The sequence below is a fragment of the Aplidium turbinatum genome, chromosome 8 (assembly GCF_918807975.1).
Source record: "Aplidium turbinatum chromosome 8, kaAplTurb1.1, whole genome shotgun sequence".
NCBI classification, from domain to species: domain Eukaryota; kingdom Metazoa; phylum Chordata; class Ascidiacea; order Aplousobranchia; family Polyclinidae; genus Aplidium; species Aplidium turbinatum.
Window position 1 is genome coordinate 2,594,886 of NC_137479.1, and position 20,680 is coordinate 2,615,565.

Below are 20,680 nucleotides of genomic sequence, written 5' to 3' on the forward strand. Positions count from 1 at the left end.
ATGCAAAGTATGTGTTGCCTTGCAATAATTGGGAATAAAGGCCTAATGTTTTCACATTGTTGAAATTTTGAAATGTGTTTAGCAAGGCTTCGTAGTTTGACAACACTGAAGAAATGGCCGGTACACGTGTCAGCCATCTTGTTTGACAAAAAGTGTGCAAGCGGCAAGCCATGGTGGGATTCCTCCTGTAGGGCGATTTTGAACTTGCCAGACTGATTTGCAAACTACTTAGCTCCTGAACAATTCCCATAGCATTATGCAGGTCTCTATTGTATATTTGCGTTGTCTTGCGAGTCGGAGTTTCCAAGCAAACAACTAAAAAGTTGTGCAACAAAATAAAAAAATGAAAATAAAACACAAAAGTAGAAAAAATATAAAATTAAATTTTTATCTCTACATTAGTGGGGGGGGGGGTAATTTTGCATTAGTTACCCCCACTCCAATTGGTGGAGGGGTAATCACCCCTGTGGCCCCCCCTCTAACGGAGCCCATGTTTAAGTCGTTTGTTATTTTTGTAGTAGCTTGCTGATAAGTTTTCTAAAATATCTCATCAAAGTTATTTGCCTACTCGATCTCATGAATGTTGTAAGGACTCGATTTCCCACCAAGTTCAGCCCATTCTGTCAATCAAGGATGAAACACAGAAATTGTTCTGACAATGTTTTTGTGGGTGAGAACAGTTCTCGGTTTCAATTATGTTTCAGTATCTACTAGAGATGTACCAATATATCGGTGATATCAGCCATTTTTTTAGTATCGGTATCGGCAAAATTTGGCCGATACTAAACATGTAAAAAAAAAGGCGTTTGCTGCGAATTTTCTGGAGAAGCAAAGATATAGATTTTTAAAGTAGTAACTAACGTCACATTGATGTAGAAAAATAACAACCTGTTCAAATTTTTGATACCTCACTCGAGATCCCATGACTTCAAGCGCGCACCTTTTGGCATTGTTTGCTTACAGTGATTCTTTCACTCAAACAAAACGTTTTGTTTCAGCAGTTTTGCGTTGTTCGATTCTTAACTTGTAAAGGAGACTCATCATTTGTGTTTCTTTTTTACTCTCAGCAGAGGATAAAACCAGGCCAAGACTACCCAGGCAGCAGAAATGTATAATTTTGCATTGTTTTTGCGTTGCTGGGCGTTTGAGGGACCCATGTGGCTTGGTTGTTTTTGGTGGGCTGGTTCTCTCGGTTTGTGATTTGGTTTCCACCTTTCGTTGTGGTGGACTCGCCGGGGTGGGGGCGGTGGAACTGCGGGTCCTCGCTGGGCTGATCAATAAATGGTCTTGTTGCGCCTGGAATGGCGGCTTCATTGTGGGGGAGGGGCGTTCATTCCCGGCTGTCAGCACGAGGCTGAGCGCTCACTGGTGCAGCAAGCTGTTGCGGTTCGCTGGCCATAACGGTGTGGCTTCCACGCTAGCCATTTAGATCATCCAATGAACTATATGTTTCTCAGCAGCCGCTTTGTAGCAAGAATTGAAGTGGCTGGTGTGGAAGCAGCACCGTTGTGGTTGGCGAGTCGCGACTGCTCGCTGTGCTGGTGCCTGCTCGGCCTTGTGCTGGTGGCCAGTGGGAGCGCTCCTTTCTTTGTGATGGGGTTGTCATCTTGGGCGCAGCGGGACCATTTTGATTGGTTATGCTGGGGATTCGTGGTCCCATTGCTTTCATTTTATGCTGCCATGACATTGTTTGGGCTTGGTGGGTTTGTTGCGGCGAGTGGTGGAAGTTGGATTGCGGACTGGTGGAGCCGGCTTACTGGGGGCAACCGGGTTGCATGAATTTTTTGGACGTTTAGCAACGTGGGGGCGATGCAGATTGCAAAGTTGTACATTTTTGCTGCCTGGGTGGTCTTGGCCTGGCAAAAGCTTTTCAACCAAACGACAAGTGCCCTTAGGTTGCACATTAGGGTGGAGTGAAAAAAGTTTTTTTTTTTTAAAATCGAAAAAAACGGGGTTCTTAAATCCCGACAAATGACCTAACACTTCATTAAAAATTGATTTTAAGGGGTTGCCCCCATTTTCCAGCCGGCAACTCCCCAATTTATGCTTGCGAGGGGGTAAAATTGCCTACCTCGGTAACCACTGGTTGTAGAGTCATGATATATAGCTCAAAAGCTGCCAAAACATCATGTTTCTATCTGTTCTAAGAAGAAAGTTTGCTCTATTTACAATACAAAACGAGTTATAGCCAAAAAACCAAAATATACACACATTTTTGTTAAAATTCAGCATTTTTTCTGACAAATTGTGATCTGTCATTGTGGCTGACATCAGATGCTTTGACGGCGTCAGCAGTTTACCAGCCTGTCAGTATAGGTTTTTAATGCGACAGCCTCCTCTGGACTCCAATGTACAACCACGCCAATTGAAATTGTTGTGTATATTGATTGATGTCAAGGTGAAGACTGACGATAACTGCAATAAACAAACGAAACTAAGACAGGTGCCTAACCTACACACATATTTACACTCGCACATAATAAACCAAACAGTGTTCATACAATGTAGGCCTATGCTGCTATTTTTAATTGTCTTATTCTTACGGCATCATTTGTATCTAAATACAGTAACCAAATCGCACAAAGTATGTACCTGACGTTGGCGAAACCAAGACCCAAAGAGAAAACTGAAATTCTTCCAAACGAACAATCTACAACAATATTTACCAATGAACTCAGGCTTCAACAAATCTAAGTAACCATAGGGCAGATGAGAAATTATATCAGGGCATGTCAATAATGATAGGCTACCCTATGCATCAAACATCAAATAACATTACACACAAACTACAACATAAAGGGTATGCCGGATATGAGCCCAACAGCATAGCATTTGATTAGACCAGGTTTACTATTAAATTTGTATACTTGCACCTTAACACAGATTGAGCACAACACTAGATACCAGGACAAGTAACACAGCAATGCAGATAGTACACAACAGATAAATGTGAAATTACATACCAATTCAAGTACAGATTTCCTTGTGGCAGTTCCGATCGACTTAATAAGGACAACATACAACTATTCATTTTCACTAATGACCATTTAAACTTAGTTCCAAGCTTTCTTTTAAGTGATTTCAAACTGGCCACATTTTAGAAAGATAAGAAAAACAGGGTTGCCGGATAAAAACACAAACATTAAAAAATACGCAAGGAGCGGAGGATCACGCAGCCGTAACAGTCATAAGTTTTTTGAAAAAAAAAACTGATATGTTGCACAAGATATAGTAACACACTGATAATACCGAAGATTGGGCCCATAATCCAAAAATATTCACAACACAGTCCTTTTAACATCAGTTCAAAACATCATAATGAAGCACTCACATTAAGCATAATGTTAATTGCAGCAGTGCAAAAATATCACAAGTGTTTGGTGATGAACTTCAAAGAACTCATATTCATTTTGCAAAAACAAGTTGCTTTGCCTGGTGTGACATGTTAGCGACACGGCCGAGCGGAACTGCACGTGGTTTTCAATACTGCAGCGGCAAAGCACGAGTTTGATTACGGCTGGAGGCAGATTGTGTTTGACATATATTTGGGTGGCTGGAGACTCGAAGAGTGGTAAACTCATATCCCAGTCGCCCCCAAACTTAACGTTTTTTCATAATTTCGTTGATTTGTAATTCCTCAGTTGAAATATTTCAAGTGTGAGCTTTGCTAATCCTAAAAGGCTCAGTTTTTAAAATGACAATTCAGGCCTTCTGATGGCACGATAATCACAAAAAAAAATTGAATAGGTATGTCAATTGAATTAAAACGACTTATTTAAAATGCATTTTTGTGTCGAATTTTTTCATCAGTTTACAAGACTTAACTTTTTGGCGAATGAGTCTATCTTGTCTTTCAAATCCTGAAACTTGTGCTGATGCTTTTGTTACGAGTTTCACATGTCGTTCCACTGTTTTGATTGTGGTATGGATAAAACAAAATCAGAGGCTTCTCACGGCATTCTTCCAACTCTGCATCGGTTAAGTGCTCCATTGCTGGAGAAATTTGTTGATAAGGTTCAATATCAACTAACTCGTGGTATGCCTTTGCTTCCAAGTTCAACTTTGGAACACAGAACAAACGAATTGGACTGCAGTTCAATGGGTTGGAACTGCTATTACTTTCAATGTCCATAAGTGAATTTGTTTCAGCGGCATGTTTGGGAATTGCAAGCACCTTGGTCACACCCTTATTTCGTATGTCTTCATTATCATCCCCCAGCATTGCAATCAGAATATTTTCGGGGTGTGTGAAATAACCGTTTCTTGTTACCACATTCAAAGCAATTTCCCGAACGTTTTGGTCAGAAAAATTCAAAACTCGTTGAATCAAGTTGAAAAAGTTTATGGATCCATGTGTTATATGGTTGTTTAGCTTGATTTCAAACCAAGTCGGAAAATATACTTCAAGGCAAAAACGAACCAGAATCTCCAGGTTCAAAGGCGGTTTATCCACTGTCACATAATAACGTAAAATTCTGCATCCCAAAGTTAGCCATCTTGAATGCACATTGCACAACTGGTCCAACCGCCAAATAAGCCAGATCATCATCAACGTTACCTTCAATAATTGCCCAGCACATTTTATAAGCATAGAACTGGTCCGTACTTAAGTTATTCACAACTTCAGATGGGAGCTTTGGAAAGGCCAAAAGTGGTGGCGAGAGCTCATTGAATTGAGTAACTGGCCAACAGGATACAGTTCCATGTAGTTTTTTTTTCCAATTGGACCTGCAAATGTGTCTGGGCCACTTGTAGCACCATCGAGACCTGCAAACACATGTCCCAAAGGCAATTCATTAGTAGCCTATGTAGCAGACATACTATCCATTGAAGTGGCTTATTCAGCAACTCTTCCAAGCCTCGAATGCATCCGTTGTGTTTTCCTGTCATTGATACAGTGCCATCAGTACCAACAACTGCCAGTTTATTTTGCAATTCTGTACCTTGTAATGAATTGAATAGATGTTGAGCTATGGTTCTGCCCTTGCCATCTTCAGGAGAAAAGTGGGTGATGTAATAATTCCCCGGCTCGCCAACTGCAGTATAGTGTTCTTCCAATTGAACAGATCTGTAGTGCTTTTTGTTTGGACCTTGCACAACCGTTTGTGTTATATTTTTACGTCCATCAAAGTAGCCTATAGACCATTCACTATACTGAAATTTTGTTGCTCTTCTTGCCGTAGTTCCTCCCTGCATCTTTTACATTCGATATTATCAGTGTGTTACTATATCTTGTGCAACATATCAGATTTTTTTTTCAAAAAACTTATGACAGATCACAATTTGTCAGAAAAAATGCTGAATTTTAACAAAAATGTGTGTATATTTTGGTTTTTTGGCTATAACTCGTTTTGTATTGTAAATAGAGCAAACTTTCTTCTTAGAACAGATAGAAACATGATGTTTTGGCAGCTTTTGAGCTATATATCATGACTCTACGACCAGTGGTTACCGAGATAGGCAATTTATCCCCTCGCGAGCATAAATTGGGGAGTTGCCGGATGGAAAATGGGGGCAACCCCCTAAAATCAATTTTTAATGAAATGTTAGGTCATTTGTCGGGATTTAAGAACCCCGTTTTTTTTCGATTTAAACAAAAAACTTTTTTCACTCCACCCTATTGCACATTACTTGTCGAATAGTTTTTGTACGACTACACAAATCACTTGATTTACATTTTATTATCAATTATGATAGACTATTTGGAGAGTTTGCGCAAACACTTTATTAATTTTTCAGAACTTTTCATTACTAAAACCTACTATTATGACACGACAATGCGGTTAAGATTGGATTCTTGAATCTTTAATAAATTAGGCCAATTAAAAGCTTTTTTAAAAGTTTTATGCAAATAAAGGTAAAACTTAGCATTTGATATAATTCCTTGCAAATACCAAAATTGCTTCTTCTGTAACACCAAAGTATCGGCCAAAATATCGGTATCGACCGAAAAAAGTGATATCAGTATCGGCCAAAATATTGGTATCGGTACATCTCTAGTATATACTGATTGAATTACATGATTGTATGTGAATTCAACTGTTATTGCTTTTACAGATGAAAGACAACAACTTAACTGGATTGAATTACAATTGATATTGTATAGCCTACTGACAATTAAGTTGTTGTCATTCAGCTGTCAGTGCTATTGCACAATTGCTTCTTTCCCCAAGCTATATTATTGCTTTTAATTTAAGAATATTTGAATAAACGTAAAGTGTAGATATACACATACGTGCCGACTTCTCTGGAGGGCGGCGCCCCCCGTAAACTAATGGTTGAGGGGCAACAAAAATGGATGTTACACTTACAGGTAGTGTTTAAAGATAAAATAGTTTGCGAAAGAGATTTAGATTATTCCAACGGACTAAAGCGAAAAACAGCCTACGTTGCTCTTGCCCGCAAAATAGCAGCTGATCGCATGGCTTTCTCTGGAACGTGAATTACTACTGAGATGCGCACGCTCACAGTCACACACTGCTTATCTTGTTGCGCGTGAGGAGCAACTTCAAAGTCAAAACGCATGGAAGCGAATGCGAGGTTGAATGTTTATTCTCAGTTAAATTCAAACGTCTGTTAGATTTTTTGTGACTTCAAACATGAAATCGATTTTACAAACTTTATCGAGTTGAAACTACGACACAACGAGCAATTACATGAATACAGTTTAAAGAAAAAATGCATTTTTCAAAACTGTCATCCGTGTTTTGCTTCAATAAGCAGTAAGCACTGCATTGATGTGTAATTTTATACAGAGCACTCATCTATATACACTAGACCTCCCCAATCCCCGGACTTTTTTTTGTTTTCATCTATATTGTGACTTTTCTGCATGGGTTTTCAATGCTGATTTCAAAAATATGCATAAAATTTTTTTTCGATCAACGTCTGGGAAGTTATTCGCTGTTGCTTAGCAACAACTTTTCATAAAAATTACAAAAATTTCCTTTAAAACCCCTTTACTTTTAACCTAGTATCTTGATATCTAGATTATCTGAAAGCATTTCTTCTGCTGAAGAATTTAAAAACAGAATTATTAAAATTGGACAATCGGTACCAGAATTATGACCGTTTAAGTACCCAGATTATGCAGTTACGCATGACTGATTTTTGTTAATTTATTGCCAAATGATACTAGAAAAATGGTGAAAGTTGCTGTCAAGGGGTTTTTGGGGGTAAGGAGTTCAAAAAATATATTAAAAAGTGTCTCAGAGCAACAGAAAAAAAGTTATTAAAAAATTGATACAAACAGTCATGCATGAATGATTTTGTCGCAGTCGCTTCATTCCTACAACGAGATGTATTCCTTAGGCACCACAAACGTTAAATGCCTGGAGTCATATACAGTATAACGTGGAACTGATCATCTCAATGTAGCTAATATCTGGGTACCTATTGCACTTGATGTTAGAATACACGCTACATTGCTCGGAAAGAGCTCTGATCAAGTGCAAGATGGTCACAGTCCGCCACAATTTCAATAGCATCTCTTACCCAGCATAATGTAGTCTATGTATCTAAATCATGTGGCAAAAAATGGATTAAGTCAGCTGAACTTAACGATAACCTTCTGTAATGCATTTCAGGTTTCACTATTGATCAGTTAGCATTTTCTACTTGTATCTTGTGTGATTATATAACGTATTGTATACACTTCTGCTGTCTGATATTCCGTGTGTATTCATGTATCCATCATGGAGCTGAGGAAGAGTAAAATAAACAATGGTGGTTTGCTTGGTAATTTGCAGCCTTTAAAACATTTTAAGGAAGACGTTAACAAGACGTTTTTGCACTGCATAAACAAGTCGAATCTGCACTGAGAATCTGCATTTATCTGTAAAAAATGTCTTGTTTATGCATCCGTATCAAAAATTAATAGGTATGTTACTTTAAAAATCATTAGGCTGTTAAGCATACTGGGAATAAACATACATCATACTTTATTACCTTTATTCGATTCTTCAATGCATAATTCTTGAAGCGTTTCAACCTCTATCTATCAAGGGGTCCAAGAGATGCTGATTGGTTTGTTTCAAGTAATTTAAGAAACTGTATACCTTCTGCCTTATCTTCTGGTAGCAATGTTTTGTTTTTGTTAATAAGATTATCGGCATTCTTAGCAGATATTCTAAATCGTGTTGTCAGTGTTTCTCGAAATTTAATTAAGTCAGCAGATTCCTTTTTGTCATGTTTGTATTTCTTGTATTCATCAACCAAACGAATAATTTTGTTTTGGATATTTTGTTTTGTCATCAGTGGAATGCAAGCAGGCTGCCATACTTTTGCTGGACATACTGCTGGATCTCAAGCTGCGAGCTTCCCTCTCTGGTGGTTACGAGGATTTAATTGAAGATGATATATGTATTTCTGAAGAACATCTCTAGTAGTTGGTCTAAATTGTCCTTCCTTAAAATGTTTTAAAGGCTGCAAATTACCAAGCAAACCACCATTGTTTATTTTACTCTTCCTCAGCTCCATGATGGATACATGAATACACACGGAATATTAGACAGTAGAAGTGTATACAATACGCTATATTAATCATACAAGATACAAGTAGAAAATGCTAACTGATCAATAGTGAAACCTGAAATGCATTACAGAAGGTTATCGTTAAGTTCAGCTGACTTAATCCATTTTTTGCCACATGATTTAGATACATAGACTACATTATGCTGGGTAAGAGATGCTATTGAAATTGTGGCGGACTGTGACCATCTTGCACTTGATCAGAGCTCATTCCGAGCAATGAAGCGTGTATTCTAACATCAAGTGCAATAGATACCCAGATATTAGCTACATTGAGATGATCGGTTCCACGTTATACTGTATATGACTCCAGGCATTTAACGTTTGTGGTGCCTAAGGAATACATCTCATTGTAGGAATGAAGCGACTGCGACAAAATCATTCATGCATGACTGTTTGTATCAATTTTTTAATAACTTTTTTTCTGTTGCTCTGAGACACTTTTTAATATATTTTTTGAACTCCTTACCCCCAAAAACCCCTTGACAGCAACTTTCACCATTTTTCTAGTATCATTTGGCAATAAATTAACAAAATTCAGTCATGCGTGACTGCATAATCTGGGTACTTAAACGATCATAACTCTGGTACCGATTGTCCAATTTTAATAATTCTGTTTTTTAAATTCTTCAGCAGAAGAAATGCTTTCAGATAATCTAGATATCAGGATACCAGGTTAAAAGTAAAGGGGTTTTAAAGGAGATTTTTGTAATTTTTATGAAAAGTTGTTGCTAAGCAACAGCAAATAACTTCCCAGACGTTGATCGAAAAAAAATTTTATGCATATTTTTGAAATCAGCATTGAAAACCCATGCAGAAAAGTCACAATATAGATGAAAACAAAAAAAGGTCCGGAGATTGGAGAGGTCTAATATACACTTCTGCACTACCGTATATAACCCCTACTTTTGAGCTGAAAATCGGTGATATTTCCTTCTCCAGTGTATAAGTCGAATAGTTTATTCCCGACACTACCATTCGATGGTTCATCTAAGTATTGGCATTGACATACTGTGAGGAAATTTCAAAGTAAAGCGTAGAGTAACTTCAATCAATCAATCATTTTATTTTGTCATTAACGCGTCCGGGACGAAAAAGATACTAACTACAAAAATCGATATATAAACCTACCAGCACGTTAACAAACGGGAAAAGGTGGCAAAACCTTGAAAGGTTTAAAACGTGCCTGAATGAAAAATTATGTAGGAGGCTATATATCAGTAGTTAGCACGGCCACAAAACCCAAAAAACAAATAGCAAGAAATAAAACAAAAACAGAGAGAAGCACACATGTAGTAATGAATGACAGCCTAATGAAAAGTGTTGTGGATTAAATTTGCCAGTTCCAATATTGATGTGGATGAGCACTGAGCAGTCCTAATAATAATAGGATGGAGAAAGAAAACCGAACATAAAAGAAACCCATCCTCAGGCAAAAGCCCGTTTCGATGTGGCCCAGGAGAGCAGGTGTTGAGCTCTTTCTATGGTTAGACTGCACATCACACAGTAGCCTAAGACGATTGAGATTTGATATCCAGTTTAAGTTATTGTTTCTTGTCCTGGTGGGTGATGGAATGGATGAGCTGGTAGATGATGATGTCCTGATGGTGTTGATGAAGCTCTCATCCCCTTTTGCGAAGGGCTTACGCCGCTGCTGGAATAGTCACATAACTAATAATAATCATTCGCTATCTCCGCTTGCAGCAGATTGCACAATGCACATCAACATGGGTTACTTGACAGGGTTCCATGTAATTTTATGAGCCGTACTGCTTCCATGCTGGCTCAAGGCAGATTGGAAGAGGGTGATATGTCACCAGACCAGATTATTACCCAATTTATTCTCACTGCGTTATGCAAGAAAGAACACAATCAGTATCCTTTTTATAGTCTTTGGTATGACCCGACCTGGAATCGAACCCAGGGCTACCAGCACCAGAGTCGAAGGCGATAACCACTGAGCCACGGGTGCTGGTAACTAAACGGGTCACGTAACTATTAACCGGCTAAATTAGACGCGCTATTTTCAACGAGGTCTTCCCCCCTGAGAGATCAATTATGATTCAACAGAACGCATTGTTTTGTTCGCAATGTGTGACCGATAAAAGAAAAGGTGTTTAATGATCTTGGTCGCAGATATTGCCTGCATTAACGACGTATCTTACCGCTATTATCACCAAGCCAACCTGACATCATTGTTTTATGCCGCCGCTAAGGTTTGACATCGAATTCAACGATCATGGAATGTTATGTAATAAGAACGATTATATCCTACACGAAAATTAAAAAAATTGATCTCTTAAAACAGTTCTACCTGCTATTTTAGCTGTAGCAGCGTGCGACTTATGCAGCGTGTCAGTGCGGTGCGACGGAGCAAACAGCTAACCACATTATCTTTGGGTGTCCCATCTATTCCCCTCCCAATGGAATCACAGGCCTCCGTACACTAGATGACTTGACGAAAAGTTGGCTCCAAGTCCTTCCATTCGGCTGACCACAAACTTTCTGCTTCATACGAACGACGACGACGACCTGCTATTTTGTCTTGTGAGCTTTGCATATTGCTCAACAAGTGCATAAAGTTTAGAATTGACAAGACAAGAGATCATGATTTTTGCGTTTTATTTCGATAACTTCACTGTCTTGATCGTTGTTATTCACTCGCACAAAAAGGAAATTAATCTGTTTGTTTTCCAACTGTATCAATTATGAGCTAACAGCTTCGCTTAAAAGACACGCAAAAATAAACCTAAAGAAAAAAGCCCAATGAAACTTTGCACAGCAGAAAATAGTGGCGCTAGTGTAGAAGTTTTCCGACTCGTGCCCAGAGCATTGTGACGCAAGAAGCCACACGACCTCGTTCGGTGGAAGCTAATCAGATATGCGGCGTATTAAGCATCTACATGGCGCTTTGACTCTTCAAGCGCACGTCGTTGGTCTGATGAAAGCCTTTCGGAGTGACTTCGCTGAAATTTTAAAAAGCCTTCTAAACCGTAGCTATAGTGTTCGAATGGCGAAGAATTATCAAGATAAAGTGATTAAACACGACGATCGACGTTAAAACTGGTGTGTCTGCCGTGAAACTTAATTTGTCCGCCGAGATAGCTGCTCAGACCGGACACGTTTGTCCGCCGTCAACAAAAACGAATTTCGAGGCCTGAGTTCACACCTCATATGATATGTTTTCCACCGTATAATTTACTTGTAAAGTTGTAATCCTGTGTCACTCGTTCAGTTTGTGCTTTTCAGTCTGGAGTGTCGTTAGTATACAGTTACAGTGCAAACTCAAATTTACATTACAATTTTCATTTTATGTATAATTGTAATGTATATTGCAGATATGTAATTCCTGATGAGGACACACGTACGTGTCGAAAACGTTAGAGTTTATTTTTAATTATGTTATATTTGTGTATATTGTAATACATCATGTTAAACACGCTGAAGTTACTTTGTTTTATACAGTGAAAACAAATACAGAAACAAAAATCAAAATAAAACAAGAAAAAGTTAAATCATCACTGCTCTTCGTAACTGTTTTGAGTGAGGAATGAATTTGGCTACAGACTAGCAAGCTAAACTTGATCACGTTGCTCGGCTTCGTATGCCTATGGTTCAACAAGACAAACTCTCTACCGAAGCTCTATCAGACTAGCAAGTAGTAATCAATCATCAAAATATAAAAAAGAAAACATAAAATAGGCTGCTCTTCGGTTAGTCAAAAGATGTAAATGTACTATGCCCAACTTATAAAAAAGTCCACACAATTAGGTGATGCACTTTGCAGGTATCTTCGCTTGTTATTTTGGTATGGCAAAGTTTCAATTTGGTTATTTGTTCCTGCTTTCTAGAGCTTGTTTTACACCTTTGTTCTATGAAGTATGCAAAAAAAAAATTGAAACTTTGTTTCTTTGCATATTTGAATTAAACCAGTTACAGCAAATTTAGTACCAAACACTATTTGGTTATCTTGTTAAGTTCAGTATTTAAGTTATAGCAATTTTACTGAACTAACTTAAAGGGAGGTGAAGAAGTGGTGGTAGAAGAGGTCCGGTGACTGCCATATATATTTTTTTATTTGAGTTTGACCTGGAATGCTCACCATTTCTCAATGGCACAAGTTGGATTTCCAAAATGAAGGGGAAACAAGCCCTGGGGGGAAATGTTGCATCCTAACATACATCTTTAAGCTTCTTCAATTTCTTACAACTTTGGTGGCCATTCAAAGGACTGTTTGTTTAACATTCTATGGATTAATACTGCTCTGGATCATTACTTTGCATTCTGCATTGTTGTGACACACTATGCACAGAATTCGAAGCTTTTCCAAAGCTTCATAGGTTTTTTTTTGTTCTTGTCAGTACTTTCAAATTTGCATATCTGAAATATGTTAGTTAGAACACTACATGTGTGATCATTAGGTGTTGATGCAAATGAAGTGTCTTGTGACTGCAATGACACTCAGATGTTGTTAATATTCATCAACATATCTTCAGGAAAGCCAGACTCGAATTCTAACATTCGACCAATCAAAATAGAACGCCACAAAGAGGATTCTGCTTTGCAAACTCGACTCAATGATCTTCAAGAAAAGACACAGCTCTGGCATCACCAGTTTTGGAGCGAACATAACAAGAAATATTTTCAGGTAAAACTATCGCAGTTGCAACATGAGGAAGATTTCGTGAGGTGAAGTTTCAACCAAATAACTCTTGTTGGCATATATTGCAGATACTTTTAATTGTATATCATTGTCACAGCACCAGAGGTCGATGGCAAATATTACTTAATTGATACTGTATGACCGGGTCTGCTACTATTCGGTGAGTCCGATTCGGTGAGTCTGATTCGGTGAGTTCCTAACTTCTAACCCCTAACCTTAACTCCTAACCCCTAACCCTAAAACGGCAATGATAATTAGGCTACGGTACCCGATAATTTAAAAAAAAAATTGAAAAAATCCCCCGTTAAGGGATCGGACTCACCGAAACGGGCCATTCCGGTATGACCAAAGCTGGGATTCTTCTGTTTGATGCACGGATGATGATGCATGACAATGATGACATGACCAGTAATAATACCCAATTGCCCATGCACCTCTTAAATTCCAACAAGTAATATTTAAAAACAGAGTGAGACTGTTCACCAGGCATTTGATAATTAAAGTAACTTGCGTTACTCTGGTGACTATTTACTAGGTTACCTCCTGATGTTAAAGATGATAACTAGCTTTTTCTCTATCATTGTAATTGCTAATCCTTTTTCTGTCTTGTCTGATGTCTTTTCAACGTTTCTTGACGGTGGCCCTATTATATAGATAGATAAATTTCATCATCATCATTTTCAGCCTGTGAGAGCCCACTGCAGAGCATAAGCCTTCCCCTTTTCATGCCAATTTACATGATTATGTGGTAGTTGGTACCAATTGGTTGTATTGCATTGTTTGTCAATGTCGTCCCTCCATCTTACTTTTGGTTTTCCTTTCTTTCTTTTGGTTTCTCGTGGTGTCCATGTTGTTAATTTTTTAGTCCATCTATTGTCCTGATATCTTGCTATATGACCTGCCCAGGACCATTTTAGTTTCTTGATTGTGCTCAATATATCTCGTAATTTCGTTTGATTTCTGATCCATTCGGCAGTCTTTTTGTCTCGCCATGTTAAACCCATCATGATTCGTTCATGTGCTCTCTGAATAGTTCTTAGTTTAAGTGTTAATTTCTTTGTAAGGTTCCAAGTTTCTGCACCATATGTAGCGGTTGGAAGGATGCATTGATCGTAGACTTGTTTCTTGAGAGAAAGAGGCAGTTTTGACTTAAATATCGAACTTGCTCTTCCGAAGACTTGCCATCCAAGTGATATTCGTCTTTTGATTTCATCTTTATTGGAGTTGGTTGTAATTTTTTGGCCAAGATATATATAGTGATCAACTTTTTCGATAGTCGCTCCGTCCAAAAGAATATTGCTGTCGGTGTCTGCCAGTTTGTTAAACATAACTTTCGTTTTGTTAAAGTTCATATGAAGGCCAATCTTTTTGCTTTCTGTATTGAGTTCACTTAGCATTGTTTGTAGTTGTTTAAGTTGCTCAGATATAAGGATAATGTCATCAGCAAAACGTAAATGGTTTATGTATTCACCATCAATTTTGATTCCTTTTTCTTCCCAGTTAAGTTGCTTAAAAATTTCTTCTAAGGTTGCTGTAAAAAGTTTTGGAGATATTGTGTCACCTTGACGTACCCCTTTTTGAATCTGAAATGGTTCAGAGTCTTTGTGCAGCCGAATTATAGATGTATATTCCGCGTAAATGTTTTTGAGAAGTTGAGTGTATGATTGGTCAGTTCCCTGTTTTTCCAGTGCTGAAATGACAGCTGATGTTTCAACAGAGTCAAACGCTTTTTTATAATCTATTAGTCCAAGGCAGAGTGGGGTGTTATATTCGTTTGTTTTTTCAATTAATTGGTTGATAGTATGCAGGTGGTCCATGGTTGAAAACCCTTTCCTAAAACCTGCTTGTTCTCTCGGTTGGTGGTAGTCCAAATCTTTAGCAATTCTGTTGGTAATTACTCGGGTAAAAAGTTTGTAAATTGTTGGAAGAAGACTAATCGGACGATAGTTTCCCAAGTCTTTTTGGTCCGGAAAGGTCGAGGTTTTAAAGCTGCCAAAAAGAAGCTCTGCTTGGGAAAAATTCATATGACTGGAATAAAAGAACAAGATGGCTCTATTACAAAATGCAGAAACCGGATAATAGAAAGAACAAGAGAATTCTATCAAAATCTCTATGCTAGCAATCAGGGTCAAGGGCCGGTCGACAACTCCAGTGACAAATCTCAAATTTTAGCAACCACTCCAGAAGTAAATATCTCTGAAATAAAACATGCAATTGGTCAGATGAAACGAAATAAAGCGCCTGGTGAAGATAATATCACGCCTGACCTAATTAAAGATGCAGAAGAAACAATTTCATCACCTCTTGCCCATCTGTTTACGGAATGCATTAAAACAAGACAAACTCCTTCCAACTGGAAGAATGCTATCATCATACTTCTTCATAAGATAAATTTACGCTGTTGGAAATTAGCCTACTGCTTTTAGGCATTCACTGTATTCAGTTAAACCTGCAGTCATCTTGTTGCGTGTTTTAACTCTGATTCTTGCTGCTTTACTTTATTTATTTTATTAGTATGTTTTTGTGTTGTGCCATCGTTGCTGAACAGGTTGTGTTAACCTGTTTTAGCCACCTTGATAAAGTCAGTCGTGCTGACTGACGAAGCGTCGGAAATACAAAAAGCTAGTTATCATCTTTAACATCAGGAGGTGACCTAGTAAATAGTCACCAGAAGAACGCAAGTTACTTTAATTATTTAAATATTTTGTAATGCCTCGGGAAGGGGGGGTGAAAACTATTATATTTTGCCAAATACAAATAATTTATTTCGCACAGTTGGTTACATTGTAATCAGTCGCAAGTTATCAGCTACAATTGCTATTGTAAAAACAAGGGTGACAGTTGGATCAGACCATTATTGAGATGCGGATATTTGTCACCTCTGATATTTGATGTTGTGACTGAAGGGGAAAGGGCTTGTATGGGAAATTTCGTATGCAGCTGATGCACTGCACTTGGTCTTAACCAGTGGAGGGATTGGAAGAAAAAATTATGAAATGGAAGGAAGCATTTAAGACAAGTTGCCACTTTGACACGTCAATTCTCAAAAGACCCAATACTGCCCCCCTTCAACCAATCAGAACATGTTTAAGTGGCTACCGTCCAATTGTGACTCTTCTTGCACTCAGCCAGAGAGTTAATACGTGCGTTGAACTTTGTTTGGTGATTACGAAAGAAAAAAGAGTTATGACAGATTGACCTAATCTAGAAATCGAACCCACGTCATCGACATGTATTCCCTAGCCCAAACCCTTTAGGCCACGCGGAACGTTCAGTGAATTTACTTTTTATCAGAACTGTTTGCGTTATTTTCTGTTTTACCTCTCACTTCTGATTGGTTGAAACCTTATTCTACTTGTACTTTTGATTGGTTGACTGTTACGAAGCTTTACTGACTCTTACAAAAGTTGTAATGTTAAAGTGGCTAAATGTAGCCTTTGACACAAATGGTATGAAAGTAAATCTGGAGAAAACGAAAGCGATGGTGGTTGAAGCAGAAATCATAGTTGTAAACAGCAAAGCCAACTCTTGTGCCATATGTGGTAAGAAAGTAACGAGAAATTCCACAGTAACTGGGCATACGCAACTGCGTCAACAGCAGGAGAACCACTTGTGAAGGTCAATGGTTGAAAAAATGCACTGCTTCCAATTTAAGAGACTAAGCAATTGATTGGGTTTCGCTTTTAGCAGCATGATCGTTGCTTACTCCACAATATAGATTTCAACGACCTGTTTTAGCCTAATGCTGCAAGTTCGCTGTGGTAATAACGAATTGCACCAGCTTTCGGAACACAGTTCCCTAGTCATGTGCTATGACGATTGACGAATGCTGTTGAAATCAGTGAGTCCTTCTTTAACTTTACCGATTTTGAATTTACAATCACTGCCAGAGAAAACGACGCGGTACAATTATGCTTCAAAGAGGACATTTTCATAAGTATACAGAATCCAAAAATCAACAACCGTGCCGAAAGGAGAGAACTACCTCACCTAATCTATTAATCAACTGATTCAACAAGAGTTCACACAACAATAACGCCTAACAACACAAAAACTCAGCAGCCTCAAGCCAAACAAAAAAGCCGCATTAAAGAACCACTCACTGACTTCAACACCATTCGTCATAGCACATGACTAGGGAACTGTGTTCCGAAAGCCAGTGGAATTCGTTATTACCACAGCGTACTCGTAGCATCAGGCTAATACAGGTCGTTAACATCTAAATTGTGAATTAAGAGACTAAGTTTCGGACTGGTATCTGTGATAGTCCATCAAGCAGGCTACAAATACAAGGTGGTGTAATTGGGAGAGCCAACGTCAACGCGAAGAAAAATGCTATCCCATATCTCGATATTATAATAACTGATCTATAAAAAGTCGAACGTGAATTTCCTCCCAGATTAGGAAGTACTGTTTTGAACCACTTTCCGAAATTCTGCTGTGCTCGCATTCGATGAATGCAAAATAGCAGTGCTATGGTAATTGGTACTTGATAAATATTTCCAAGCTGCCTTATAACATCATGCTACGTTTCAAGATGCGAGACGACTATAAGGAGAAGCATCTGGGCGCTTCTTCGGATGAATCCACCTTGATTGACCAGGAGAAGATGGCATTGTTCTACCGTCAGTTTCTTCAGGATAACCGTGATTTGCAACAAGATTATGACAGGTTTGTTGTTTTGCTAATCCCAAGGTTTCAAAGGATCCTGTTTAGCGTCAGACTATTCGCGTTTGCCGTTTTATTGCTGCAACAATGTGTTGCCAGAGAATTTTTGTCTTTAACGTACTTTTTTTTGTTTACACATTTTTAATACCGTGCAGTAAAGTTTGCTTGAAAATTGAAGTTTCCTTGAAAAATCAGAAAAAAAAAAGAAGAATCGGGAGGAGTGGCCAGTGGCCACCTAAGCGACTCGTAGCTTATGTTTTAAACTCTGCATTCTAATAAGGGAACGTTCAAATATTACGTAACGCCTTCGAGGGGGAGGGGGGGGTTTATGCAAAGCGTTACGTTAGCGTCACATCGGGGGGGAGGGGGTTCAAGCAAAACGTTACGTAACGCTTTCGAGTACGGAATGGTAGTTTTTTGTTCTGAATTTGTAGTGAAAAAGCGTTACATGGGGGAGGGGGGGATTGAAAAAAGCGTTACGTTGGCATTACATGGGGGAGGGGGGGTCAAAAATTCGGAAAAAAAAGCGTTACGTAATATTTGAACGTTCCCTAACTCTATCTAAGGATAATATTTTGTAATCAATCGACTAAAAATTTTAAAATAACAATTAAGACAAAATCTACTTCCGTTAAGAGTCACGATTCACAATAATTAATGCGTCTTTCACTTATATGAGCATGACAATAATGAATAGCCGCACGGAACGAGAGATTTGACAAGTTGCTCGCTCTGTTAAATCACGTCGAGATTCATGCAAGATGCCGGCATTAAGCAAGTTTCAGTGATCATTATTGTTTCTTTATAGAAAATGGAGAAAACTAAACAGAGAAATCATCGCACTGATGGCCATCGTCGCAATCCAACGTTTCGTCATGTCACCAACTAGCATCTTCGCAAGAAAGAAGCGTTTATAGCGGGTGGTTGTCATATCGTATTCTCAGCATTCCATGGCGTGCACGAAGGCCTTGGCTACGCTCCAGACCTCACATCGTTGCTTCCGATAATTCCCATGATTTTCTGTATTGCTGTTGCTCACAACCACCGAGAATCACTGGTCCATGGTGGAAGTTCTTGTATTAGGTTTCTTGGGTCTGAGAGCCGGATGAAGAACTTGCGCTCGATTAAGCAAATGGATTCATTGACGATAAATTAAAGATTCTTATTAGATTTAAGAAGACTTTGATACTGATCAATTGATTGTGATCATCGGCTTTTCCTGGGCTATTTTATGATTACGAATGCCACAGTATCAACAACACTCGTGTACGTGTTTATACGATCCCGATATTGGCGTGGCTTGCATATCACGCAAGTGATTGGAGAGTTTCTATTGCCGCACAAACAGTTGGTTGATATCTGTATGCCAGGGATATCTAAAGAAGGGGATACGAAGGCTTTTATTACGTCTGACAATAGAAGGGCTTATGTTTATCGTAAATAATCTGTTTTTATCGTAAAATGACAATTGGTACCGATAGTAGTTTGATAACTCTTGTTATGATAACTTGCATTGCGCTATTAGCATCAGGCCTGGATATTCACAGCATGCTCATGGTTGCTTGTTAATTCAACTACTCATATACCTGCTTAGCATCTAGCCTACTGCAAAGGCTTTGTTAAAAAAAAACAGCTTACTGGCAACTTTTCAACTGTTTTTGTAGACAAGTATTCTTTGAATATGCTCAACGTAACATTTGCTAACTGTCTTCTGTAGCTCATTGTACCAGTTGCACTACAAAACTTTCTACGGTTTTAAAAAGAACTACATGTTTAAAGCACTACAAACTACCGCCTTGGTAGTGTCATGAGAATAAGGCAATCGCTGCGAGCCTTCATATCCCCTTCTCTAGATATCCCTGCTGTATGCATCAAACTGTGAAAGAAATGGCAAGAGATGAAGCAACAGTCATCGTGCCAAGGGTGTTACACGTTGTGTTAGTGATGGGTTTAGGCTTGGGGAAGAAGGAGCGAGGCAAAATTTATGGAAATAAGTTTTCTTCAACAGAAAAGGCTTCCCATGTAACCATTCTATAATATAGAAATAAAACAAGGTAACTTCAGCGGGTTTAACAGGATGTATTACATACACAAATACAGTATAACATAATTAAAAAATAACTCTAACGTTTTCGACACGTACGTGTGTCCTCATCAAGAATTACATAAATCTGCAATATACATAAAATGAAAATTGCAAGGTAAGGTAGCAGCTGGTAGCATCAATAAAGCGAAAGGCAGATAGGCCTACACCAATCGATGACGACACAAAAGACCAGATCAAGTTTCTCGTCCGACGCTTTATGTCTGATGCCAACCGGGTGTGCTCTACACGAAGAAACAAGCGCTTCACCGTACCTTGAGCCACCTTTCAAAAAACCAGAACGTTGAGGTATGTAAATTTGATAAAGGTAAAGGCACAGCAATACTGAACACTGAAGACCACTTCCAAAAACTGGACAAAATTGTTAATGATAATACAAAATTTATTAAAATTGATGACAATGAAAAAGTGCACCAAATTATTTCTAAAGAGAGGTCAATTCAACGTGCATTCGAAAGTATCTAAAAGAATTTGATGAAAGTGTTGTAAAATCTCTTATTCCAACCGGCAGCTGTCCTGGCAAATTATATGGATTAATAAAAGCGCGCAATCCTGCGAGACCAGTCGGTTCCAGGATTGGCACTCCGGAATACAAACTGGCTAAATTTTTAGACAAAATTATAAAACCGTACATACCTAATAACTACATGCTTAATTCAACTAATTAATTTATGGAAAAGTTAAAAGATTTTAAGTGTCCACCCAATAGTCGCATG

General features: G+C 38.4%; 1 protein-coding gene across 2 annotated transcripts; it reads left to right on the plus strand.

The window, feature by feature from the left end:
- The first annotated feature begins 522 nt into the window (after positions 1-522).
- Positions 523-20,049, plus strand: LOC145775754 (cytochrome c oxidase assembly factor 8-like). 2 transcript variants are annotated; one of them, XM_082587115.1, is made up of 4 exons: positions 523-670; positions 13,026-13,177; positions 17,730-17,863; positions 18,669-20,048. In XM_082587115.1, the coding sequence occupies exons 1-4, from the start codon at positions 577-579 to the stop codon at positions 18,775-18,777; spliced, it is 489 nt and encodes a 162-aa protein (XP_082443241.1). In that variant the 5' UTR covers positions 523-576; the 3' UTR covers positions 18,778-20,048. The 2 variants fall into 2 exon arrangements, with proteins under 2 accessions (XP_082443241.1, XP_082443242.1); XM_082587116.1 differs by lacking the exon at positions 523-670 and adding an exon at positions 8,581-8,679 and having other exon boundaries at positions 18,669-20,049.
- Positions 20,050-20,680: the final 631 nt, after the last annotated feature.

Coding starts and splice junctions, on each gene's coding strand:
- LOC145775754 (XM_082587115.1), top strand. CDS start 577: ATGAATGTTGTAAGGACTCGATTTCCCACCAAGTTCAGCCCATTCTGT. Junction 671..13,025: donor TTCTGACAATGTTTTTGTGG/GTGAGAACAGTT, acceptor ACATATCTTCAG/GAAAGCCAGACTCGAATTCT. Junction 13,178..17,729: donor ATAACAAGAAATATTTTCAG/GTAAAACTATCG, acceptor CTACGTTTCAAG/ATGCGAGACGACTATAAGGA.